This window comes from Bos javanicus, chromosome 18 (genome assembly GCF_032452875.1).
Source record: "Bos javanicus breed banteng chromosome 18, ARS-OSU_banteng_1.0, whole genome shotgun sequence".
In the NCBI taxonomy this organism is placed as follows: Eukaryota; Metazoa; Chordata; class Mammalia; order Artiodactyla; family Bovidae; genus Bos; species Bos javanicus.
This window is the reverse complement of record NC_083885.1, coordinates 56,944,167-56,965,421: the sequence shown is the minus strand read 5'-3', so window position 1 is coordinate 56,965,421 and position 21,255 is coordinate 56,944,167. Positions and strand designations below refer to the sequence as shown.

General features: G+C 50.9%; 1 protein-coding gene and 1 long non-coding RNA gene across 2 annotated transcripts; one reads left to right on the top strand and one right to left on the bottom strand.

Moving 5' to 3' along the window:
- The first annotated feature begins 64 nt into the window (after positions 1 to 64).
- Positions 65 to 551, top strand: LOC133229634 (uncharacterized). Its single transcript, XR_009730580.1, has 3 exons — positions 65 to 169; positions 266 to 325; positions 450 to 551. It is a non-coding gene; the product is annotated as an uncharacterized LOC133229634 (long non-coding RNA).
- A 17,039-nt stretch (positions 552 to 17,590) lies between these two features.
- Positions 17,591 to 18,630, bottom strand: GPR32 (G protein-coupled receptor 32). The gene is given in 2 exon segments (XM_061385819.1): positions 17,591 to 17,626; positions 17,629 to 18,630. Coding segments are annotated over 2 exon segments (963 nt in total). The 5' UTR covers positions 18,556 to 18,630.
- Between the last annotated feature and the right edge of the window lie 2,625 nt (positions 18,631 to 21,255).

The following is a 21,255-nucleotide window of genomic DNA, read 5'->3' as shown; positions in this document are numbered from 1 at the left end:
GAGGTCCCTTCTACCCAGAATGCCCTTCTCCGGTCACCGTGGCCACCATTCTGGTCTCCCCTCAGGGTTCCGCCTGCTGGTCTTCTCTGTCTGGCTCAGAGGCCCAGGAAAGGGAGAGGGAGGCCAAGCAACCCAGAGTCTGGAAATCATGGCCATGAACTTTCAGGAAGTGAGGAGGGGCCCAGTGGGCGGGAGAGCGGTGCCCCAGGGCAGGGGTGGGGGTGAAGGGAAGGGATGGGTCCTGACCTCTGACCCCTCCACCCAGAATGTGACCCTGGCCATGGCCGTATTCACCATCCTTGCTTCCATCTACTTCTTCAACAAGGTGAGTGGGAAGGGAGTGAAGGTGGCAGGCTAGATCTCGGTCGCTTCGGCCTCTGTGTTATCATCTTGGTCTCTCTTCCCTTCCTCTGTTTCTGTGGATCTCTCTGTCTCTTTTCCTCTTGTAGGCTCAGCAATGAGAAGATAGAGCACTACCTAACCCAAGAGTCCTGCCTCTGTCCCGACCATGACTCTGCCTCTGAGACCAAATAAATGTGACTGAGTCAGCACACCCTGCTCCACCTCATCAGGCCAGCAGGCACACCGCCTCCAGCCAGCTCTGTCTGAGGTCCAGGCTTCTGGGTCAGAGAGAGGAAGCCTGGATTCCTGGGTCTGGGGAAGTTGGGGACTAGCAAGATAGACTCTCAGATTTGAGGCTAGGGTCCAGTCATGGAGCTGAGTTTTGAAGGATGAGTAGGAGTCTGTCAGAGTTTAGAAGGGGAAAAGACATTCCAACTTGTGTGCAAGAGCACAGAGAGGAGAAATAACAGGGCTGATTCCCCACCTGGTACCAACACAGACTGCTGTGTACTTCAGATTTATTTCTTCTCTCTGAGCCTTGGTTTTCTCCTTGGACTCCAAAAGGCAGTAGCAAGGACAACCTGACATGAAAGATATGAATGGAATTTGCAAGCTACGGAGGGTCTGTAGTGGTCATCTTCACTGTCACATTGTATCAGCACATCTTTCTCTTAGCAAACTCCTATTCAGCCTTCAATGCCCACTGTAAATGCCCCTTACTATAAAAGTATCCAGACCTCCAAACACATAGTCAGTTACCCCTTCCGTCACTAACTGCCTCCTCCCCACTCCCTGTCTCCATCCCCAGTAGGTGGAATGCCCTGGGTGACACGCTAGCCTTTAGTTGACCTTTATTTATTTTTTTCATCAGATAAACATTTCATTTCAATTCAAGATTTGAAAAGGAGACTTCTGAGCAGAGTGACTGAACATCCTGGGTTTCCCAGGGAAGGCCTAGCAAATTCTAATTAGGAATTGATTTATAGTCTTACTATAATTTTGGCTTGCGGAATGCAAACACTTTGGGCCAGTTATTCCAGTATAATTGGGAATCGTATCCTCTTTATTTCTTCTTTTTTATTTATTTATTTTTAGCTGTGCTGGGTCTTCATTGCTTTGAGGACTTTTCTTTAGTTGCAGCGAGCAGGGGCTCCTCTCTAGTTGTGGTGTGCAGGCTTCTCGTTGCTGCCGCTTCTCGTTGCAGGGCACAGGCTCTAGGGCTCATGGGCTTCTGTAGTTGCAGCAAGTGGGCAACTAATAGTTGGGTGCACAGGTTTAGTTGCTCCGCAGCATGTGGGATCTTCCAGGACTGGGAGTTGAACCCACATCTCCTGCACTGGCAGGCGGATTCTTTACCACTGAGCCATCAGGGAAACCCCTTTCTTTAATTCTTGAAAGAGTCCTGATTTAAAAGGTAGTCTTACTTACAGAGGGGCTGGCTTCCCAGGTGGCACTAGTGGTAAAGAACCTGCCTGCCAGTGCAGGAGACTTAAGAGGACATGGGTTCGATCCCTGGGTCGGGAAGATCCCCTGGAGGAGGGCATGGCAACCCACTTCAGTAATCTTGCCTGGAGAATCCCATAGCCAGAGGAGCCTGGCAGGCTACAGTCTATAGGGTCCCAAAGAGTCCAACACAACAGAAGCGACTCAGCACACCGCACTTACAGGAGACCTTGTTTGCAAAATGACCACACGAGGGCGGTGTTGGACCATGTTCCCAGCCAGAACTTGGTCCCCTGGTTCTAGTAGGGAAGTTAGTTGATTTCTGCAAAACTGGAATTCTGTGACCTGGGAGGGGAAGCCTTCCTTGAGGCTTCCTCTCTCCCTGGACTTTAGCCCTGCCCCCCATCTCGCTCCTCCAGTCCTCCCAGCGGTCCTTCTACAAGCAGAGCTGACCTGTCCCTCCCTGCGCACAGTCCCTCCCCTGGGGATAGCTGTCCCAGCCCAGGAGACTGGCATCGCAGCAAGGTGTATCTAACCTGACAGCCCTCCAGGCTTTCTTTTTAAAGTCTCACCCAGTTCCCACGTTCCCTCTGTAGCACACCCTTGCCCAGCTGCTAAGTTGTGTCTGACTCTTTTGTGACTCCATGGACTGCAGCCTTCCAGGCTTCTCCATACATGGGATTTTTCAGGCAAGATTACTGAAGTGGGTTGCCATTTCCTTCTCAAGGGGATCTTCCCGCACCAAGGATCGAATCCAGGTCTCCTCGAGTGTGTCTCCTCTATTGGGAGGCAAATTCCATAAGTAACTGAGATGGTTTAAAAAAAAAAAAAAAGAAAAACACACCCCAGGGCCATTGCACATGCTGTGCTCCCAGCCTGGAGCATCCACCTCTATTTTGTGTCAGTTCCACCTGAAAGCCTTCCTAAAACCCCTCCCGATCAGAATCAGGCTCCCTACCCCTCACACCTTCCCCGCTCCTCACCCTTCTCTGCAGTGACTGGGAGCCTGAGGGTGGGGCTGCAGAATAAGATCTGACTCCTCTTCCACCCCCAGCATGGGTCTTGGCTATCAGTGTTTGTGAAGCAAATATTGACAAAGAAATTGATCTTTGTGTCCTCCCCCCTCCACTCCCACATCCAGGGTTTTCAGCCATTGAGGGCTGGGCTTTCTCAGTCCCCTGGGAGCTATCGAGGTTGCATTTTCACAACCACAGGCACTTGGGGATGGATGGGGTTCAGCCCGCACTCAGCCCTGGGACTCACTGGGGAGCTTTTGAAACTCCCAGAGCCCAGCTCTATTCTGGACCACTTAAACCACAACACCTGGCGGTGGGGCCGGGCATTGATTCGAATTTTAAAAGCTCCCCCCAGAGATGCTAATGGGCAGACCAGGGTCAAGAGAGGCATCCCAGCAATGTGTTTTCCAAAGACAGAAGAGAGAGGTTTTCCCCATTGGAGCTTAGCAGGTTTCTTTAGAATGTGGAGCAAAAATTAACCTTTAGTTTGGAAACATTAGGGAGTTTGAAAACCAAAGATGACCAACGACATCCTTCCCCAGAGGCTGGGCCACTGGAGAGATGCTTAGGAGGTGCACGCGTGTTTCAAAAAGCAGTGAGAGAAGGTGAATAATAACGTGTGTCCCAGGGGCCCAGAAAATCTGGTGGTGCAGAGCTGTCCTGTGTTGCTCAGTCCTACCTATGGGGACCAGGACATCCCAGTGGGCATGAGCCTTACACGGTTTTAGCTCCGAAAGTCCTATAGCCCAGTACTGCATTGCTGAGTCCTGGCAATAACCGGGAGCCACCTGGGAAGCCCTAGCATGGACCACAGCCTGCCAGGGTCCTCTGTCCATGGGATTCTCCAGGCAAGAATACTGGAGTGGGTTGCCATTTCCCTTCTTCAGGGGAATCTTCCCGACCCAGGGATCGAACCCGGGTCTCCTGCATTGCAGGCAGATTATTTACCATCTCAACCACCAGGGAATGGTTGGTTTTGTCTTTAGATCCAGGGCCATGTCTGTCTGTCTGTCTGTCTTCCCCTGTCCACCTGTCTCTCTCCACTCATTCGCCTCTCCTTCCCTTCTAGATGAGTTCTATTTCTACCTCCTCCCAGGTCTTCTGCTGTCCTGTCTCCCGCTTGGTCCCTCCCAACAGCCTGACCCGTCTCTCACATTGTCTCCCTGCCGTGGCCCCGTCTGTCGCCCGTGCGTGTGACGCTGTCACATCTGTGTCAGCGCCCCCTTCTCCCTCCCGGCATCTCTCCCCACCTTGGCCTGATTTCTCTCTGCATCCCTGTCCCCCTCTCTCTAGGTCTCTATGCCCCTCTCTAAACCTCTATCTCTCTCAGCATCTCACATTCTCCAGAATTTGATAAGATGGGAGACCCCCCTCCTCTGTCCCCATAAAAGTCCCCAACCCCTCCAGGGATTTCCCTTCCAGTCCAAACACAAACTGCTTCAGTGTCAGGCCAGAGGATGAGCCTGGCTGACAAGGTTCCCCAGCAGGCGTCCTGTTAGAAGGGTCAGCCCGGTTCACCGGGCCCCCGCAGAGTTCCTAGAGCCGGCTTGCCCAGGACCAGAAGAAGGAAGCAGAACGCCCTGGCCCAGAAAACCGCCCTTCGGGCTGCGCGATGGCTCTGCGCCCAGGCCTGCTGGGGCATCGAGGAGTAGCAGTCCCTGGCCACCACTGTAGAGGGTCAGGAAGGCCAGGCCGGGGTCCAGGTGGCGGAAGATGCCACCCAGGGGCCAGCCAGAGCACGTCCGGGTGAGGGTCAAGGGCGGGAGGACGGTGAAGGCGGCCGAACCAGGCAGCTGATGGGGGCGGAGGCAGGAGGGCCCTGCGGCTTGGACCACCGGGCTGGGGCTGGCCGCCTCCAGGAAGCACGAGATGAGGGCGGCGGCCAGGGAGTAGAGGAGGAAGAGGGTGGCCTCCGGTGGGCTAGGGGCTCCAGGGGATGACGACGGCCGAGTCTCCAAAGGGTCCCCCAGGGGCGGGATAATGCTGTGGGAACCGCCAGGCCTCCACATCAGCAAGCTCCACACCCAGCCCCCGCCACCGACTTCCCCATCTCAGGGAGGGCCCCACCATCCACCCACGCCCCAGGCACGGTCCTCTCTCCCTCCCTTCCCCTCTCCCCTCACAGTCTTACCCTGACTCTGCCCTGTCCCCTCTGATCCGACCCCACCGTCCCTGACCAGTGCAGGCTTCCAACTCACCTGGCTGGATGCTCAGCCCAGCCTCCTCCCGGGCCTCCCTGCCTCCAACCATCCCATCCAGTCCAGAGCGAGCCTGTCCCTCCTCCCCTGCTGAGAGACCTCCCCTGGCTCCCCCGGACCCCTGGCCAAAGTCCCCGCCCCTCATCCTAGAGTGGAGACCCCAGGGTGGTCCCCTGGCCCACCCTCCTCTGCAGCCCTTTTCCTGTCCTCAATGCATGGTCGCATCCAACCACTCCCAGAACTAGCTGTCCTGGTCCATCCTCTCAGGAGACCCGTATCCTTCCAGGACTGCAGGATCTTGGCTGTGCCAAGCCCCACAGGGTGGCTGTACTCTTAACAGCCCCATTTTCCAGATGGGGAAACTGAGGCTTGGGGAAGGGGAATTCACTTGCTCAAAATCAAAGCAGACAAAGCAGAGCCTGGATGTGCACTCACATCTGTGCAACCTCCGAGTCTGGATGTTAACTCTCGGGGGTCCTGCTCTGTTCGCAGGCCTCCGTCTCCCCACTCTGTATCATCATTGTCCTGAGCTCACCGGCAGTTGGGAGGCAGGGGTCTCCCAGGGTATCTGAGCAACAGCCCCAGGCCTGGTCTCTCCCAGAGGAGCCAGGATGGGACAGCTCACAAATGGATAGAAATCAGAGGGCTGGAAATCGGAGGGGCCACCATGCAGGTCTGAACACGCGTCTCAGTTTCCCCATCTGTGAACCGAAGATCAGCTTGTGTGCCTGGGCACTGCCTTCCCATCGTCCCCAGGATGAGATCTGAGCTCCTCAGCCTGGCCTTTGCAGCCCTAACCTGCAGAGGCTCCACCCCCATCACCAGTCGCCAGGCTCACCAGGTCCCTTCCTTCTGCTCGGAGTTCCTAGAACAAGCCGCATGATTTCATGCACCCGTCCAGGCTTTCTCCTTGCCATTTCCTCATTCTGGACCACTTTACTCTATTGGTCCCATGCACAAACTCCTGCTCAAGCTTCAGAACCCAACTGAGTGCCACCCTCCCTTAGAAACCCTTCCCTACTACCGCACACCACACCAGACTACACCAGGTATCAGACTTCACTGTGAAGTCTCTGAGAGGTTCAAGCTAAGCCAAGTCAGGAACAAAGTGTCAATTACGTAGGGGGCAGTGTGCCTTCACAGGCCTCATTTTAATTTAGTCTATCTTTTTTTAAATAGTATACTTTATTTTTTAGAGTATGCTTTATTTTTAAAAAAGCTTTTTAAAATTAGTTTATTTGGCTGCATTGAGTCTTAGTTGAGGCATTCAGGATCTTTCATTTTGGACTCTCTAATCGTGGCTCTTGGGCTTAGTTCCCCCTGGGTACGTGGGATCCTAGTTCCCTGACCAGGGATTGAACCCATGTCCCCTGCATTGCCAGGCAGATTCTTAACCACTGGACCACCAGGGAAGTCCCATTTAATTTACTCTTCCAAGAACGCTGTGAGGACCGTACTATTGTTGTCGTCATTTTATCAAGGTGGGGAAGCTGAGGCAAACTTAAATAACTGAGCCATTCAGTCAGTGAAACAACTGAGAAAGGAATCCAGGTTGACTGACTCCAGGATCTGAAATCTTAACCATTGTGTTATTTTCCCTAAACAAAGTTAGACTGAGTGAATAAATGCATGAATCATCCTTGAACAACCAACCCACACAATGCCCCAGGACATGTTTGTAAAATGAATGAGTGAGTGAATGAATGTATTCCCCTCTTTACTTGGCAAACTCCTCTTCACACATCAATTCCCAGTGCAAATGCTTCCTCCTCCAGGATGTTCTCCATGACTTTTCCAGACACAGTCCTCCTACAGTCCCTCTTCTTCCCTCTAATCCCCTTAATCCCTTCAGACTGGAACTGTCTGTGCCCTAGAAAAATAGGCTCCCAAAAGGCCAGTTCATATCTATGTCCCCAGTCGCCCCCAGCTCAGGACCACCCTCACACGAGGCCTTAGGATGTATTTGCAGGTGCAGCTCAGGGTCTGGAGACCAACCAGAAGGAAAAAGAGGCTATAACCCAATGATGGGGAAGACATACAACACCTCAGGCTGGTCCTCCAGTAAGGAGGTGGCTGAAGCTTCAGGGCCCAGAGCAGGCTGAGTGAGCACTATACCAGGAGTCCAGAGATACCCGCCTCCTCATATGACCATATACCTCATCCCTGAGCTCCAGTTTTCTCGTTGAAGGAGAAAGGTCCATAGACAACTGGGTAGTGAATAATAAGCACATCACAGGGACTTGCCTGGAGGTCCCGTGGTTAAGAATCTGCCTTCTGATGCAGGAGACGCAGGTTTGATCCCTAGTCAGGGAACTAAGATCCCATAAGCTGCATGGTGCAGCTAAAAACAACAACAACAAAATTAATAATGGGCTTCCCTGGTGGCTCAGTGCTAAAGAATCTGCCTGCTAATGCAGGGGACATGGGTTTGATCTCTGGTCTGGGAAGATCCCACATGCCCCAGAGCAAACTAAGCCCATGCACCACAACTACTGCGCCTGTGCTCGAAAGCCCAGGAGCTGCAATTACGGAGCCCACGCACCGCAACTACTGAAGCCCGGGTGCTCTAGAGCCTGTACTCCACAACAAGGGAACACACCGCAGTGAGAAGCCTGTGCACGGCAACTGGAGATAAGCCCGTGCAGCAACCAAGACCCAGCACAGTCAAAAATAATTTTCAAAAAATTAATAATAAATGAAGATGCTACCTGCAGGCTTTGAAGACAGAGGAAAGAGCCATGAGCCATGAAATGAGGGCAGCTCCAGGAGCTGGGAAAGAGAGAAAGTAGATTGTCCTCCAGGGCCTGGTGACACCCATCTCGGACCCCTGGCCTCCGGAATCATGAGATAGATGGATGCTGTTTTAAGCCACTAAGTTTGTAGGAATCTGTTACACTGACCATAGGAAAATAATACCCTCCTTTTGTAGACCAGCCACTGGAGCCTTGCTGAGGGCCACACAATCGCTGAGTAAGAGGGGGTAGGAAGTTGGGGACAGGCCTCAGGGAGAGGGGCATCTGGACCCCCAAATGGCCAAAGGGGAGGCCTGGAGAGGGTGGCCAGGCTGTGGTGGGAGGGGTGGGGCTGGCTGTGGGGAAAGAAGAAGCAGGAGCCAGGGAGGGTGGGTAGGGAGGTGGGGTACCTACTCTGCCAGGCTTCATCTTGTGGCTCCTGTGGGCTTCAAAGTGCCCAAGACTGGTAGGCAGGGGTGAGAGGAGGGAGGAGGAGGGGGTCTTGGATTAGAGCCCACTGCCAGCTTCTCCCTCCCTTCCCCCCTCCAGCCCTGTCTGTCCTGTCCACCCCACCCCCATCCCCACCAGCTGGTCCCTGCTCAGGCCTCCTCCTCTATCCCCAGACCTTTTGCCAGCTAGTGTCCATGCTCACAGGACCCAAGATGGGTCTTTCTACACCCAGGGCTGGCCTCACCCCTCCCCTGCTCACCCTCTGTGGCTACCCAGTGTCCCTGGACAAAATCCCAGCCCTTCAGCCTGCTCTTCTCCCACCGTCGCCCATCAGATCCCTCGGTTTCCCTGTCCATGGCATCACCCTAAGCTCTGGGCGCTGCACCCCTGGTACCTGCTCTGTCACAGCCATGACCACTGCAGTCCTCACTGCCTGTGTCCATTTCTGTGGCAAGTCAGTCTCTCTGAGACCAAGGGCCCTGGCCTGACTCCTCCAGGGTCCCCAGCATCACCCACCACAGGGGAAGCATATGAGAGGAGTGGGTCCCCATTTTCAAGTGCGTAAATCCTTTAACATTCTATTAACCCAGCTATAAGCAGCCCATCCCTGGTGGCTCAGTGGTAAAGAATCCACCTGCCAGGGCAGGAGATGCAGGTTCAATCCCTGGGTGGGGAAGATCCCCTGGAGAAGGAAATGGCAACCCACTCCAGTATTCTTGCTGGAGGAATCCAATGGACAGAGGAGCCTAGTGGGCTACAGTCCCTGGGGTTGCAAAGAGTCCGACACGACTGAGCGACTAACACAACAACAACAACAACAACAACAACAACACAAAGCCCAGGTCTGGGTCAGCGTGAGTCTGAGGTGACGGGGAGGGACAGCACACCCACAAACCACGTCCAGGCCTGGGAGACCCTGATGCTGCTGCTGCTCAGTAGCTCAGTCGTGTCCGACTCCATGCGACCCCATGGACTGTAGCCCCCCCCCCCCCCAGGCTCCTCTGTCCATGGGGAGTCTCCAGGCAAGAATACTGGAGTGGGTTGCCATGCCCTCCCCCAGGGGATCTTCCCGACCCAGGGACCGAACTTGCATCTCTTATGTCTCTCACATTGGAAGTCAGGTTCTTTACCACTAGCGCCACCTGGGAAGCCCATGGAGGACACAGACACAATGAAACAGACAAGGGTGTAAGACTGTCACGTTGTCGTGCCTTCACTTTATTCCACACGAACAAGAATGGGCAGCCGGAGACCCACAGCACGGCTCACCGTGTCGCCCACGGTGCTGAGTTTGAACCTGATCCTTGACATCCTGACCCCAGCTGAGACCTCGGGCGAGGAAGTCTCTACCCCAGTCAGGCTGCACGAGGACTGGAAAGGATTCGGGTGCTCAGTCAGCAGGAACAGAACCTATGACTCGGCAGCCGCGGAGGGAAGAAGGTTTCAGGTGTCAAGGGGGTGAGCAGTCTTCTGACACCTATTTTCCGACATGTGATGACAGTCTGTCTGTCTCCCACGGCTGGGAACGTCTCAAACCAGGCCAGATCGGGGGCACCGCCTCCCATCTCTGGGTGCTGAGAGACACAGAGGTACTGATTAAAAGCATGCCGTAACTGCCTCCCTCCTGACTGGGGGGTAAGTCTCTTTCTGTGCAATCCTACTATTCAGGCTTGTCTTTCCTAGGCTGGGAGCTGTGTGAGGGCAGAGGCTACGGCCTTGGCAGGCATACCCGAATCCCCGGGAATGGCAGAGATTTATACCTACTGTGTGCTCGGTCGGTACTTTGTGGGAACAGAGCGTGGCAGCATGGGGTGGAGGTGGAGGCTGTGGGTTCTCAAGGGTGGAACCATAGCCCCTCCCCTGGAATGTTGGCCCCTCCCCCTTGAATGTCAGCCCCGCCACCCCTGCCCCCACAGGGATGTCTGTGCCTTCACAATTCAGGAAGAAAAAGACATTTATTGATTTGGCTGTACAGGGTCTTGGGCTTCCCAGGTGGCGCTAGTGGTTAAGAACCGGCCTGCCAATGCAGGACACGTAAGATTTGCGGGTTTGATCCCTGGGTGAGGAAGATCCCCTGGAGGAAGGTGTGCCAACCCACTCCAGTATTCTTGCCTGGAGAATCCCATGGACAGAGGAACCTGGCCGGCTACAGTCTATAGGGTCGAAGAGAGTCAGACACGACTGAAGCAACTTAGCACACTCACAGGCACAGGGTCTTAGTTGTGGCATGTGGGATCTAGTTCCCCAACCAGAGATCAAACCCATGCCCCCTGCACTGGAGGCACAGAGTCTTAGCCCCTGGATGACCAGGGAAGTCCCTCTTCTTCACCTTTTATTTTTAGTGCCTAGAACCACGCCCTTCATCTGACAGGCATTCAATAAACATAAGCGGGCGGACTAGTGGAGTCAGACCGCTCAAGTCTTGAGTATCATTTACTTGCTGTGTGACCTCTGATAGGTTACTTTACTTCTCTGGGCTTCGTTTCCTCATCAAGGGGGCATAATCATCCGATCGCCCTCATAGGATCAAGTTGCTGGAATTCTCTTGTTTGTAAAGCTCTGCACTAGGACCTGGTGTCCAGGACACGCTCAACACCTGTGAGCTCATACTTAAGGGATGAATCAAGGGGTGAATCGCCCTCTTGGATCCTCATAGAAATCTTTTTAGCAGGATTTCAGTCCCTGTTTGACAGAGTGAGAATCCGAGGCTTGGAGCATCCTCCACTTCCCTCTGCCCCTCTTCACGGAGGCTGAACAAGGAAATGCCGATTCCCAAGCCAGGCCTCGCCCCCAAAACCCACCTCGCCCACCAGGACCGGCTCTCCTGATCAAAGACAACAATCTCCCCAGGAGAGTCCTGCAGCTGCTGTGAAAACCACAGAGTCTCCTCGGAAAACTGCTTAACCGATTTCATTAGGAAATCAATGCAAATTAAAAACCTCGCCCGGATCCCACTATTCTCCTCTGAGAAGGCGGAGATCAAAGAGGCTGACTTCGCGGTTGCGTTGGCAAGCTCCAGCAAACCGCCTTTCCGAGCTCCCGGTGGAGTCTTGCTAGCAGCATCTAACACGCCCGCTGACCCTGCCCGTCCCTGAGGAAAGATCTATTCTAACAACAGATGACAAGATTGATGATACCAAATACGTCACCCCCCCACCCCACCCCCGCGGTGCCAGGGGTGGAACTGAGCGCCTTACCCACAGTAACGCGCCTAATCAACGCAGTGACTCTTTGAGGGCGGTGCGTTCTGTTCCCATTTCACGTAGACGGAAACTGAGGTGTAGGGAATGAAAGCGTCTTGACGGTGTCACCCAGCTACACGCGGCCAGTCCCTGGTGGCTCAGACGGTAAAGCGTCTGACCGCGACGTTGGAGACCCGGGTTCGATCCCTGGGTTGGGAAGATCCCTTGGAGAAGGAAATGGCAACCCACTCCAGTACTCTTGCCTAGAAAATTCCATGCCTGGTGGGCTACAGTCCATGGGGTCGCAAAGAGTCCTACACAACTGAATGACTTCACTCATGCCACCCTGCCTTCATGGAGCGTTCACCAACCTACACAGGTAGGCATGTAACAGGATGCTATTGTAGGAGAGAGAGAAAGAACCAATTTCTTTATCAGTTCAGTTCACTTCAGTCGCTCAGTTGTGTCCAACTCTTTGCGACCCCATGGACTGCAGCACGCCAGGCTTCCCTGTCCATCACCAACTCCCAGAGCTTGCTCAAACTCATTTCCATCGAGTCGGTGATGCCATCCAACCATCTCATCCTCTGTCATCCCCGTCTCCTGCCTTCAATCTTTCCCAGCATCAGGGTCTTTTCCAATGAGTCAGCTCTTTGCATGCAAAATTTCTTTATGCATGTGTGGTAAGTCACGTCAGTCGTGTCTGACTTTTAGCAACCCCATGGACTGCAGCCCGCCAGGCTCCTCTGTCCAAGGGATTCTCCAGGCAAGAATACTGGAGCGGGTTGCCATGCCCTCCTCCAGGGGATCTTCCCCACCCAGGAATCGAACTGGCTTCTCTTAACATCTCTTCCATTGGCAGGCGGGTTCTTTACCACTAGTGCCACCTTTATATTAACCACTTCTTTTCTTTTTTTGTTAATTTCTGCATTAATATCTATCCATGCTTTCTTTCAAATGTTAGTGCATTCAGGGACTGGAAACTCAGGAATGGTGGTTCAGATGCTAAGACTTCTCCCTCCCAATGCAGGGGGCACAGGTTCAATCCCTGGTCAAGCAACTAAGATCCCTCGGGCCACATGGCAAATTAATAATAATGATTCCTCCTATGAAAAATAAAATTTGTTTTTTAAAAAATTATAGTGCATTTGCTTTATTGCTCTTTTTCTAGACTGTTGTTTTGTTCATTTCATTTCTGTGAGCATTTTTCCTAATTCTCATTTGCAGCTATAGCTTTTCCTCAGAGTTCAACTTTGGCCCCGCTTCACAAGTTTTGCAGTGTTATGTGCTCACTTCTAAGGGCTTCCCGGATGGCTCAGCAGGTAAAGAATCCACCCGCAAAGTAGGTGACAGTCTAAAGGGTCGCAAAGAGTCAGATACAATTCAGCACACACACATGCTCATTTCTAAATAAATGACCCTCCAGTTTTATTCTTCCTATTAGCCCAGGAGTTACTTAGAGGGTGTTTTGAAATGTACGAGACATTTGAATGCTTGTGGTTATTCCTTGTTATTAATTTCTAAATGTGGATGTGGCCCGTATAGTTTCTGCTTTTGACAATCAACCTGTGCTAAGTTTCTGACTCAGTCTATTCTTGAGGAAAGTGGAGAATATCTTTGCAGGACTCTGATTTGTTTTAAGGACATAAAGTTCGTTATTGAGACAGCTAGGAAATTTCAAATGTGAATTGGTTTCATTTCTTTCTTTTTTTTTTTTTTGCAGCATGTGGACTTTCTGTAGTTGCAGCGAATGGAGCTACTCTTCCTTGCAACGTGCAGGCTTCTTGCAGTGCCTTCCTCAGTTGTGGAGCACAGGCTCTAGACGCATGGGCTTCAGTAGTTTCTGCACATCGGCTCAGTAGTTCTAGCTCATGGGCTTAGGTGCTCCTCAGCGTATGTGGAATTTTCCCAGACTGGGAATCGAACCTGTGTCTCCTGCATTGGCAGGCAGATTCCTATCCACTATACGGCCGGGGAAGTCTGAATGTGGATTGTTAATTAGATAATATCAGTGTTAAAGTTCTTGAGGGTGGTGATGATATTATGGATATCCTTAGGAGACTCAGATTACAGAATGTGCAGATAAAATAGCATGATGTCTGTCCCTACTTTCAAAAGTTTCAGAATATGCTAGAGGTGCCTCTGACCACTGAATCCATCAAGAGAGAGCAGCTGTGCTGTGGGCTTCTTCCCTTGGCCTCCCAGACTTCACAATCTCCCTGCAGGTCTGTTCATCAGGGCGGATACGTCTCAGTGCGTAAGTGTGTGTGTGGAGAGATTAGATAGACAGATGGGTGTATGTTTAAAGAGAAAGATACACAGAGAAGTAGAGAGAGAGGAGACACTGACAGAGAAAGACAGAAATAGAAGCAATAGAGAGATACACAGATGAGAAAGTAGTGGGGAGAGGGAAAGAGAATGGAAGAGAAAATATATGGACATGGGCAAATACTAACCTTTGACAAATTTAGTTGCAAGTTATACTGTATTATTCTTGTAGTGGTAGATTTGAGCTGTTTCAAATGAAAAAATTCAGAGGAAAAAAGCAAGTCAAAAAAAAAAAAAAGAAGAGAGAGAGAAAGAGAGAAAAGATTTAGGGACTTCCCAGGTGGCACTAGTGGTAAAGAATCCACCTGCCAATGCAGGAGACATAAGAGATGTGGGTTTGATCCCTGGGTCGGGAAGGTCCCCTGGAGGAGGGCATAGCAACCTACTCCAGTATTCTTCCCTGGAGAATCCCATGGACAGAGGAGCCTGGCAGACTGCAGTCCATGGGGTCTCACATAGTTGGACATGACTGAAGCAATTTAGCATGCATGCACTGGTGGTCCAGTGGTTAAGACTCCAAGCTTCCAAGGCAGGGAGCATAGTTCCAGTCCCTAGTCAGGGAACTAAGATCCCACATGTTGCATAGTGCGGCCAAAAAAAAAAAAATTTTTTTTTAAGATTTATTTTAAAAGTTGGGATAGAGGTTATCTCTGAAGCAGATGGAGGGGTGGATGGGAGGGAGAGGGAGAGGGATGCTGGGGTTGCTGATGGTGCTCCACTCCGTAATGCAACATTGCATGGGCGTTCAGTTCAATTCAGTCACTCAGTCGTGTCCGACTCTTTGCGGCCCCATGAATCGCAGCACGCCAGGCCTCCCTATCCATCACCAGCTCCTGGAGACGGCCCAAACTCATGCACAGATGTTCAGTTCACGATATATCAGTTCTTCCACTCCGGTTTCTGTGTTGTTCAAAATGTGGATAACATGGAATAATTTAAAGTTTCCAAGATATCACTGAAGCATACTCAAAGCAACCTAAATGCTCATCAGTAGTGGGTTGGTGAAATACCTGTGGTCACAGTATATACAGGAAACACTTGCCCACCAGCACTGAAAAATAACGTCAGACCTGCTGTATTTACATCCAAGCATTTCCAAGATACACTTTTAATGAAACGCATGCACACCCACAATGTAAGATAACATACACACATGCTCTGTTTAAAAATGCTTATGCAGCCTTACCTAGGATATCTGGAAGGATACACAAGAACTGACAAGTCTCTAGCGAAAAGAAGAGGGAATGGAGGATCTGGAAGGAGGGGGAGAATCATTTTCTTCATCTTTTTTTTTAAAGGTTCATGTATTTATTTTTGACTGTGCTGGATCTCCATCGCTGTCTTCGGGCTTTCTCTAGTTGCAGTGAGCGGGGCTTGCTCTTTGCGGCCGTGAGCGGGCTTCTCATTGAGGTGGCTTCTCGTTGCAGAGCGTGGGCTCTAGGTGCGAGAATTTCAGTAGTTGCGGCAGGTGGACTCAGTATTTGCAGCTCCCAGGCTCTAGAGCGCAGGCTCAGTAGTTGTGGCGCACGAGATTAGTTGCTCTGCGGCACGTGGGATCTTCCAGGACCAAGGATCGAACCCGCGTCACCTACGTTGGCAGGCGAATCCTTAACCACTGGACCACCACGGAAGCCACTCATTTTCTTTTCTTTTTTTTTTTTTTTTTTACTATGTGCCCACATTATCTTAAAGTTTTATTTTTTTGATAAACTGATTTCCCAACTTATTTTTAAGGTGCTTCTATCCTTCCTGATGCTAGACATGGTATGGTTTCATCCTCTCCCCATCTGTGAAATAGGAAAGCATTTGGTCTCATTTCACCGAGTTGAGAGAACTGAGGCTCCGGGTGCGGAGTTCACAGGGCTAGTCAAAGCAGGACCAGAGCTCGTGCTTCTGATTACAAACAAGTAGGATTATCGCTTTTGATTTGGGTGAAAAAAAAAAAAAAAAGGTTTGCCTCTACCTAGAAGCAAGGGAATGGTCCCCTGTGACCGACCACTAGGATTTCTGTTCCCAGAAAGGAGTATTTATTATATGTATCAATAGGCTGCTATTGGATTCCAGTAACAGAAAACCTGACTCCAAAGGGCTTTGACAGTAAGGAGATTTATTATGTCGCTCACACAAGTTCAGAGGTTGGCAGCATAATAGTTAAGGAATAGATTCAGCAGCTGTAACAGACACACAAAACAACCACCACTTCAATGAGCTAGAAATGGAAATCTCTCTCTTCACGGCATGGATGTTAAGTATTCCAGGGCCAGTATGGGGACATGTCATTTTCCATACAGTTCACCAGCACGGATTCCATGGCAGATTGCAAAAATGGCCCTGGTTCTGCATGTTCTTCTGTATCTATGCTCCTTTACAATGTCACTTTGCAGATTTTCCCATTGTGAGGTGGAATCTTTTTTCCTACCCCTTGAAGCCAGTCACGTTGAGCAAAGTGTCAAGTGTAGATCTTAGGCTTCCCCTCTGACTCTTGCAACCCTTCCCAGCCACCATGTGAAAAAAAAACCCAGTCAGCCTGCAGGACGATGAGAAATATTAACCCATGGCTTGAACAACTCCACCATCCTAGCTAAAGGCCAGCCACTCCTCCCAGAAACCCTCACTTAGCTGACCCATTTGTTGTTGTTCACTCAGTCGTGGTCCAACTCTTTGCAACCCCATGGACTGCAGCACACCAGATTTCCCTGTCCTTCACTATCTCCCAGAGTTTGCTCAAACTCATCTCCATTGAGTCGGTGATGCCATCCAACCATCTCATCCTCTGTCATCCCCTTCTCCTCTTGCCTTCAATCTTTCCCAGCATTAGGGTCTTCTAATGAGTCGACTCTTCACATCAGGTGGCCAAGGTATTGGAGCTTCAGTTTCAGCATCAGTCCTTCCAATGAATATTCAGGTTTGATTTCCTTTAGGATTAACTGGTTTGATTGCCTTGCAGTCCAAGGGACTCTCAAGAGGCTTCTCTAGCACCACAGTTTGAAAGCATTAATTCTGTGACACTCAGCCTTTTTTAAGATCCAACTCTCACATCCACGCTGCTGCTGCTGCTGCTAAGTCACTTCAGTCATGTCCGACTCTGTGAGACCCCATAGACAGCAGCCCACCAGGCTCCCCCGTCCCTGGGATTCTCCAGGCAAGAATACTGGAGTGGGTTGCCATTTCCTTCTCCAATGCATTAAAGTGAAAAGTGAAAGTGAAGTCGCTCAGTTGTGTCTGACTCTTAGTGACCCCATGGGCTTCACCAGGCTCCTCCATCCATGGGATTTTCCAGGCAAGAGTACTGGAGTGGGGTGCCATTGCCTTCTCACATCCATAGCTGACCACAAATGTCTGAGGAAGCCCAGCCAAAACAGAAAACTGCTCAGCTGAGCCCTGCCCAAGGTGATGACCCAAAGAAATCACAAAAGGTTATTATTTCAAGCCTCTAGATTTGGAGATGTTTTTTACACTGCAAAGCTAATGATACACTTTCATTCTAGACAATGGAAAGGGTGAAATGGAGGAATGGAGGGCAGGCACCTTCCATTAAGGGCACTTCAAGGAAGTTACATTGATTACTTTCACTCACATACTATTGGCAGGAAGTAGTCACAGGGCCATCTCTAGTTGCAAGGGATACTGGGGAATGAAGCCTTTTTTTCCTTGACTAACCTTGTGATTAGCCTGAAACAAGTAGGAGTCTCACTATAAAGGAAGGTGAAATAGATTTTGGTGCAGGGGCGGGGGCGGGGAGGGGAACTAGATGTTTCTAATGGAGAGATTTAGATAAGAGATTGCCAGGAAGACTTCCTGAAAGAAGAGGCAGGATTTGGCAGAGTCTCAGAAGTCAGCCTGGGGAAGGAGCTGCAAACTAAGCAGGAGGGCTTCCAGCTTGTATCTGAAGGTTCCCATCATCCCCTGGGGGCTTCACCTTGGGGACAGGCTGATTGAAAAACCCCTCCTCGCCAAATGCCCGGGCCAAGACAGAAGGTAAAGACTGGAAAAACTTCTCTTGGAAATCTCTGCCAATGAAGACATACAGGAAAGGGTTGAGGCAGCTGTTGAAACAACCCAGGGAGAAGGTAGCCCAGAGGATGGGCTGCAACTTATCTCTGGCTTGCCACAGTCGGGCCACCAGCACCGTGTTAAACGGGAACCAGAAGGCGAAAAAGGCGCTCAGCAGCATGAGCAGCAGCCTCTTTCGCCGGCGGGCATGGGCACAGCCTTCCTGCCGAAGCCGGGTGCGGATGAGGTAGGCACAGGTACCGATGATCGCCAAGGGCACCAAGAAGCCCAGCAGGATGTGGATGAGGGTCACCGCGACTCTCTCCTCCTCAGCCTTGGAGTCATTCCTAGCCCTTGTGGTAAACTTGAAGCTGCAGTATTCACATCCCTTCTGTTTTTCAACGTCTTGGAAAATCAAGTTTGGAGAGCAAGTGACAAGAGCCAGGAGCCACACACACCCAGCCAGCCAGACTGCTCGCTGCATGGTGCGGTGGTTTCGGGACCAGAACGGGTAAACAACGGAGATGCAACGGTCCAGGGAGATGAGGACCAGGAACCAGATGCTGGTGAAGAAGCTGATGGCCAAGAAGGTGATGTAGAGCTTGCAGGCTGCAGCTGTGAGGGGCCACTGGCCAGTGACCAAGCTATATATGGTGATCGGCAAGGGCAGTAAGGCCATGAAGTCTGCGAAGGCCAGGTGGGAGAACCAGATGGTGGTAACAGCGCGAGGCATTCGGAAAACCATCATCCAGAGCACCAGCCCGTTGGCCACCACACCGACCGCAAAGGACACAGACAGCACAGCGATGGTCAGCTGGTGGAGGCCCTGGATCCTCTCAGGCTGGCACTCGGTCTCGGAGGTAGGAGTCATCCTTCTAGAGGACGAAGGATCACACGTCAGGGCTACAAGTTACATTTCACTGCTTTTCAGAGCCCCAGAGCCCCCTCCGAGACCCCTCCATTCATTTCTCTGATTCAATACATTTTTTAAACAACATTTTTTTAAATTTATTTAGGCTGTGCCAGGTCTTAACTGTGGCATGTGGGATCTAGTTCCATGACCAGGGATCAAACCTGGTCTCCCTACATTGAGAGTACAGAGTCTTATCCACTGGACTACCTGGGAAGTCCACCAATTCAATATATATTTTATTGACTGCCTGTCATGTCACTCTGATACTGCTAGATAATTGGAACTGAATCACATAACAAAGCAGGCCGTCATAGAACTTACATCCTAAAGATGGTGTCAGAATGGAAACATGATGCATAGACTAAAGAAATCCGGAATGTACTATTTTAGAAGACTGCAAGCCCTGTGGAAAAAAGGAATACAAAAGAAGAAAAGGAGTGGCCTCTGACTTTCGCTTATGTCAGAGTAGCTTCGTCAGACAGTCTGACATTAAAAAATTATAACATTCTGGCCAAAAACATTAAAACGTCAGTCCATTGTTTGAAGACATTGGAGACTGATCAAAATCAAATATAAACTGGAGGAGAGTCTAGCCCTTGATAGGGAGAACTGGATGAGGTCTCCAGTGTGAGTTTGCATCTTCTGGGTGTGAACCTTTTGTAATTGCTGCATCCTCGCTGGCTTCAGGTGTGAGAGGAGAGAGCTGTAAGCCGGCAGACCAGTCAGAAAGTGAAAATAGAGGTAACTGTGGAGGAAAGGGAGGCCCAGGGCAGGTAAAGTCCAAAATCTGCATATGACTCCATCCAAATCCTTGCTTGACTAAATTATTTAAGCTTGAGGGAGACCCCAGGATGCCTGGTGAGAAAGCAAGAGCTGGAATTTGCAAGAACTAAGCAGAGATTTCAGTCGTTTGGCTACCACAGAGGTTAGCATTTGGAGTTTTGAGCAAAGGTTTGGAGGAGGCGAGGAAGAAAGCCGTGTGAATATCCAGAGGAAGAGTGTTGCAGGTAGCATTAACAGCAGTGCGGAGACCCTAAAGTAAGACCACACCTTCTCAGTCCAAGGAGCCGTGGGAAGGCCAGTGAGTGATGGGGAGAGGGGTTGGAAGTGATGTGAGACAGCAGGTGTGATCAGTTCACGTAGCATCCTGTGGGCCACAGGGAGGACTCCCCCAGCTTTTACTGAGGATGAGGCCGGAGCCGCAGGAAGACTCTTGGCCAGTGGAGGGACCGGTTCTCACTTAGATTTTAACAATTGCTGCAGCTTCTGAGTTGAGACTAGACTGAAGGGGGCTAGGATGGAAGCAAGAGGCCAGTGAGGAGGTGTCTGCAAAAATTGGGGTGAGCGATGGTGGTGACTGTGATCATGGTAATAAACATCACAGGAGGGGTGTGTGTGTGTGTGTGTGTGTGTGTGTGTTCGCGTGCACGCGTGCTCAATTGAGTTCAACTCTTTGCTACCCCATGGATTGTGGCCCACCAGACTCTTCTGTCCATGGAATTTTCCAGGCAAGAATACTGGAGTGGGCCTCCATTGGCTACTCCAGGGGATCTTCCCAACCCAGGGATCGAACCCATGTCTCTTGTGTCTCCTGCAATGCAGGCGATTCTTTACCACTGCGCCACCTGGGAAGCTCCATCAGAAGAGGCAGTGAGAAGCATATCTTGGATATGTCTTAAAGGCAAAGCTGACCAGATTTGCCAATGGACTAGGTGTGCAGAGTGAGAGGAAGAACAGAGTCAGGTGTGACCGCAAGACGGCTGAACAGCTGGAATCTGGAGCTCCAGTAACTGATGGGGAAGACACTGTTGAGGTCGGGGTGGGGTGGGGGTGGTGCGAGTTTAGGATAAGACTAGGAGTTGAGTGTTGGACGCACTGAGTTTGCCTGTTAGACACCCAAATAGGCAGTTAGATATTGGCAGTGAGATTACAGGAGAGAGTTTCCAGCTAGAGATATGTGGGCATTATTAAAATTTGTGTTCTTTTTTTTTTAATGCTTTTTTAAATTTATTTTTAACTAAAGGATAATTACAATGTTGTGTTGGTTTCTGCCACACATCACCATGGATCAGTCAAATTGAATGTTCTTGTTCTTGAGGCCTTGAGCCTGACTGTGACCATTAAGGGTTAGTGTAGAGAGAGAACAGACATCTGGTGTTGGAGAAAGCATGTGAGCTTAGACGTGGGACAGTCATAGTTGAAATTCTAGTTGAGAGGCTGGCTGTGTGATCTTGGGCAAAGAGCTTTCCTTCTCTGAGCCTCAGTTTTGCCCACTTGAGAAAGGGGTATAGAGTCCTTGAACACCTTTCTCCTATCCCCTAACTCCAATTCACCACAAAGCCTGGTTGATTTTGCCTCCAGAAAGCCTCTGTGTCCGTACACTTCTTCCTGTCTCCCCAGCCCCTCCGTCCAATGGAGGGGAGTGGAGCCCCAGCGTCTCCCACTTACTACCAATCTTTCTGCTCCTATATTTTGGTCCCCTGCAAGCCATTTGTCACACTGCAGCCAGAATGATCCTTCAAAAGCCCAACTCAGGAACCTCCCCTTTGGTCCAGTGGTTAAGACTCGGGGTGCTTCCACTTCAGGGGATGTGCATTCAGTCCCTGGTCAGAAAACTAAGATCCCACACGCCACGCGGTGCAGCCAGAAAAAAAAAAA